This window comes from Ceratosolen solmsi, unplaced genomic scaffold (assembly GCF_000503995.2).
Source record: "Ceratosolen solmsi marchali unplaced genomic scaffold, CerSol_1.0 scaffold6, whole genome shotgun sequence".
NCBI classification, from domain to species: domain Eukaryota; kingdom Metazoa; phylum Arthropoda; class Insecta; order Hymenoptera; family Agaonidae; genus Ceratosolen; species Ceratosolen solmsi.
Window position 1 is genome coordinate 15,782,500 of NW_011948414.1, and position 5,894 is coordinate 15,788,393.

At 24.1% G+C, this 5,894-nt stretch overlaps 1 protein-coding gene across 1 annotated transcript; it reads right to left on the reverse strand.

Moving 5' to 3' along the window:
* Positions 1 to 500: 500 nt before the first annotated feature.
* Positions 501 to 2,783, reverse strand: Brms1 (breast cancer metastasis-suppressor 1-like protein). The gene is made up of 3 exons (XM_011507247.1): positions 2,630 to 2,783; positions 1,745 to 1,962; positions 501 to 1,079 (listed from the first exon to the last, which is right to left on the reverse strand). Exons 2-3 carry the CDS (start codon positions 1,960 to 1,962, stop codon positions 605 to 607), a joined length of 693 nt encoding a protein of 230 aa, XP_011505549.1. The 5' UTR covers positions 2,630 to 2,783; the 3' UTR covers positions 501 to 604.
* Positions 2,784 to 5,894: the final 3,111 nt, after the last annotated feature.

A 5,894-nucleotide genomic window follows, 5' to 3' on the forward strand; every position in this document is an offset into this window, starting at 1 on the left:
ACTGTCATTTTTCCATAATTATTAATATTGTTGCGACATGAAACTAGCGAAGACAAAAACTCGCGAGCGAATTGATATTCCACCTGCTTGCTCGCGGCTTTTTGCGCAAAATGTTCCTAAAAATTAATGAAAATAAAAAAGAAAAAATATTTGTAACATATCATATAGGCAATCGTACATGCACATTCGGTCAGCCATGTCAAGATATTTTCAGCTGCATCGACAGATTCACACGCCTACATAAACAATATGTTTATAAGCAGCTGTCAATTATTCAAAGACGTTCAAAGTTGGCCGAAGAAGAGGAGGAACGAATGCACAGTAAGAAACAGAAGCGAAAATAATTTGACGCATTTTGGACGGGGGTGGTAGTAGTAGTAGTACACATTTAGTTTTAAGAAAAATCACGTATTATGACGTATGTGTTGTACATAGCCTAAATAAAAACGACATTTAAAAGTAAATGACTATTTATTGAAAAATAAAATATCTTTATGAGCTAATTTTTATATTATATGAATTTGCATAAATTCTAATATTTTATTAACATTTATTTAGTTCTAACTTAAATAAGTGGTATCACAAATTGTTAATACATCGATCATTACAGAATTTCTGCTTTTCGACTACTCAAACTTTTTTTGATCAATGCCCAGTCTTCTAAAATATCTGCATCGTTTAACATATAAACTATGTAGGGCCCGGCGACCGATACAGCCCTTCTCTTGTCGCTGTAGTTTCTCCGTCTCCGACCACTAGAGTTTAACCAGAGATCAGTGTGTATATCAACATTATTTCTGTCTTCCTCCAGCCTACGAATCTTTTCTTGAAGATCACAATGTATATTATCGTATACAAGTTCCTTTTCACTTTCAAAATTTTGTAACGCAGCCTGCTCCTCCGCTACAAATTTATTACGAATGTTTTGTAGTCTGTATTGCTTTAATATTCCAGCAACTTCCACTTTTATTTTCATATTTTCTTTCAATCTTTCCAACGGTATAAGATATTCTTCGGACTTTCCTACTTTTACCTCTCCTAATTTAGTATCCATTTGTATTACTCTTTCTTTGTATAGTCTGTAAAGAATTATGTAAATTTTCTTAACTATGGGAATCGTTAATTTTATTTTAATGATTTATTTAATTTAGGTGGTTGGCAACTAAAATAACATTTTATTTTTATATCGTATTCTTTGTCTCGCTATTATTATAATATCAATTCATATAAAATTTGAGACTTCGTCAAAGCAATGACAATGTTACATTTCAAATACAAACTAGGCGTATTATAGACTACATTTACTTTTATTCTAATTATTTTATTATTAATTAATAATCCATTTAACATGTTTATCTATTAGATTAAAATTTTATACATAATATATTTATGTAATAAATTATAGATTATTTAAATACGCAAATAATAAGTTAAAAATAAAGATAAAAATTATTATTATTAACTTCTTGAGTAAGGACTAGTTCAATAATTTTCTTACAAGTAAATTCAATGATTTATTTTATAAATAAATAATAAAATATTTAAAAAAATACCGTATAAAACACATGATTCCTCTTCTTCAAGCATCCTCACATTGTATTACTGTTAGTAATACAGAAATTTTATCAACATATGTCTTTACTCCACAATTGTTTTTTTTTTTTTTTTTTTTTCCCCAACACTCAAGGAGTTAATATATGGATTGAATATATACATAGAAAATGAATAAATAAGTCCAACTCACTGTTCCTTGAGTAAATAAAACTGTCTTTCAAGATCGACCAGATTTTCTAAGCACTCTGTTCTACGTCTTTCACACTCATTTTCATCCATCTCTGAAGAATCATCGCTATCACTGTGTTCCGCACTACTATCACAGAATACAGAGCTCTGATTGCTATCGTCGCTATCATGCGACATTTCTTCACCGTCTGGTTCAGAGTCATTCTCAACACTAGGCATCTAAAATTGAAGAGGAATAAATTATACGCTTTAATTCATATTTAACATAGAGTCATAATTTTTTTTCTCTTCTATTATAAGTATTTTATAAGTGTTGAAAAGTATAATGAAAGTAAAATAATTAATTTCCAGCTTGCTACGAGCACATTACATAGCACGTATCATTTTTAATTGTATGATTTAACGATTTTTGCAATTATACAATTATATCGTCTTAAAAATACACCAATTAAATATCTTATTTATAGAGAATTTATTAAAAATACAAATATTCTATTCTATTATGCAATTATGTTAATTGTACTGTATACTTTTCGTATATTATTAATGTACAAATAAAAAAGATTTTTAAACATAAAAGATAACCTCAAAATTATAAGATAATGATTAAATTATTGGAATAGTACATAATTATTTGTATTAAAATTATTGTCAAAATTAAGCTACTAATTACTATTAAGATCAAATATGATATAATAAATCAACAATAATAAAATATATACTGAATAAAATGTCTTCTTATAAAGTACATTTATACATAATATTTACTTTTCAAATTATAAACTAAATTTATGAACAAATCTTAAGCAAGCAATATACAATAAAAATGAGTTTAGTCAATTTATTACATTAATTTACTTTATATTATTACAATCGATATACTTACTGTGGGTAATTTATGTAGATAATTGCATTTTTAACTTCCGCAATAATAAATATTAAAATATTTCATATGCCTATACGTCTTGGTCGCAGACGTAAACTTATTAATTTACTAATTGGCACAGATTCTGTTTTAAAAGTTTCTCTTGAATAAGAAATTTGTTTTATAGCAACGCAGCTTGCTAAAACAAAAAATAATTATCACCATATTATAATAACAAGGACGAGTGTTTGTTTAATATATATAATAATCAAGGATAACCAGTTGTTCACTTAATTGTGCCTATTCATGGATTTATTTGTTGTCCACTTTTTATTTGTTTATCTTCTGATTAGAAAATAAGTATTGCATTAAACAATGTCTTTATTGTTTTATATGAAATAACACACACGCACGCATGCGACAAACACGCATACGCGCATACGCGCATAAGAATGCGCGCGCGTTCTCATATATGCGCGCACGAACGCGCATGCATGCTTATACACGTTTGCACACGCACGCACGTTTCCACACAAACGCACGCGCGCGCGCGCGCGCACACACACACACACACACATATATATATATATATATATGCGCATACAAACTAGTATGGAATAATAAAATTATACAGTATTTATACTTATCGAATGCCGAAATTTCATGCTTTTTATAATTGCTAAATAATAAATATCGAAAATATTAGAAGCTTTAATAAATTTGCGGCAAATTTGAAAGAGACTTGTGTACTGAATTAAAGTACAGAGTTTTAGTAAAAATTTTAAATTATAATATTACACAACGGCTACAACATATTTTTACATAGTAACGCTATATTCTCAGTATTTTTCAATTGACTCAGTAGAGATATAAGGTGTTATTCATAATTAAAATTAGTATTTTATATTAGAATAAAGCAATCAAATTAATGAAAATTGAATCTATTTTATTCGTAAAAGTATAAATTTTGAATGACAGAAAAAAATGCTAAATGAAAATTAATAAATTAGTTTGAAGTAAAAAATATTATTAGATAGTACTTATAGATGGTATTTTTCATATATATATATATATATATATATATATATATTTTTTTTTTTTTCTTAATGATCTTATTAAATCCTTCATTAATCTTGTAAAATTAAAAAAGTTAAATGTCCAGAAGCAAAACATAAAATTTAAAACGTAAAATCCTTTTAACAGATAAAATGTATTACAAAAATATTTATAGATTTTGATAATCTAATGTGTCAAAACTAATTGTATATTATGAGATTAAGGATTAATTAAATATACAGTAAAATATAAAAATTTTTTAATTTTTTATTAAATCTAAAAGAATGTAAGAATAATCTAATTTTTTATATCCTATAACTTTTATAAATTTATATTAGTATGCAATTTGTTATTTTTGATTGATTAATAAAGTGAAAATATAAAATATTATATTTTGATAAAATGAAGAAGGTAAAAATATTATAAAAGAAATTTTTCAATCATACCATTATTAAATTAAACTAAGAGAATATTAATTAAAAAATATCTTTAAAAATGAATGCATTTAGACAAGTTATTAATTTAGAATACCAATAATATCAAGAAAAGATTATTTAATGATATTGTGCTTTAAGTAAAACAATGATTTTATAAAAAATCTTATTATTGAGCTAAAAGTCGATACAATTTTTTCATTTGTTAAATTGGTTATAGAGACTTTTTCCAGAAAAAATTATTATCTTTAAAGAAGTACGGCTGGTAATCTACATTATAAAATTTCTATAAGAATATAATTATTGAATTCCATAATGTTGATATACAATATATGAATGTAGGAAAATTGTTTTTTTTTTTTTGTCACATAAAAATGATATTCTCTATATGCAAATGATCTATAATTGAACGTACAAATGAAAAACAAAATATTAATCGTTATATTATTGATGCAATAATTAAAGAATAATATTGTTTAAGTTTAAATTATATTTAAATTAGATTTAAGTAGTTATACTAAGAAAAAGTAGATTCAAGATTGATGATGATGTCTATGGTTAAAAATCAGTAGAATTTTTAAAATTAACAACTGTTGATAAAATGTAAATGCCGTTTGACTAAATTCGTTAAGGCATATTCAATAGATTTGGAATTATTTATAATTTGAAGCTAGTTAATTACGAACATACTGTCTACGTTAAAAATATATTTATAGATTCATCTTTGAAGTAGCATATCATAACATTATGAAATAGAATAAAAACTATCGTGAAAGATAAATTTTAATGTTTACGAAATGATAGTTTGTTAAATATAAATTAAAATGTTTAATTAAAACAATTTTATAAATAATTAGTGAAGTACATGTAATGTATTTTTAATTAAAGCAATTTGTGGTAATGTCGACATAATTTACGTAATTTATTTTTATAAATTACACTTATATATATGGTTATTATTGAAAATGATATTTTTCATTTACTAATTTTATTCGATAAAACTATTGCTCATTTTGCGGAATGAAAAAATTTTTCCTACATAAGAAGAAAATATTTCTATAATGAGATAAAAAAAAATTAGTTGAGGAAATAAATTGAAAATCGCATGAATTGAGTCAGAAATAATTTCGTATCATATGCAAAAATTAATATAAAGCTGCTGATATTTTATAATAAAAATAAACTCCAAATACATAAATAAAACAAACATATATAATAAAATCATTATTTATAATAAAAGTTTCACTATTGCATAGTCAATATTAATATTCCATTAATATTCGTTAATATCCATAATATTAATATCAATATTCGTTAATATTCCATTTTCTATAGCAATGATATGAAAATTTGGCTTCTCATGAGACTAGATAAATGAAAAGCATCCATTATAATATTAACGCAAAAATAATTTTTTATAATACATAATATTCATTATAATTTTTTAATCACCTATTATCATATTATCCTTTTGTAATGGTAATTTTTATCTTTTAAGTTTAATAATTGTTTATAATTTTGACATTACAATGTTTTAGTTAAAAATTCTCTTTATCACAAAAGTTGAAATTAAACATTCAATAAATAATTCACTCTAAGATTTAAAAATTTTATTCATCTAATATTGACTATAATATAATATAAATAAACAGTTTATAGCTGCAGAAATGATTATACTTGAAAATTGATAATTATTATTATTGCTGATACAAATCAATCCAGTAATTAAAATATCCACTAATGGTTTATTATGTTATGTTATGTTATAATAGACAATTGCGTTCAAATTTCATATA

Coding starts and splice junctions, on each gene's coding strand:
- Brms1 (XM_011507247.1), bottom strand. CDS start 1,962: ATGCCTAGTGTTGAGAATGACTCTGAACCAGACGGTGAAGAAATGTCG. Junction 1,080..1,744: donor TTTTATTTACTCAAGGAACA/GTGAGTTGGACT, acceptor AATTCTTTACAG/ACTATACAAAGAAAGAGTAA.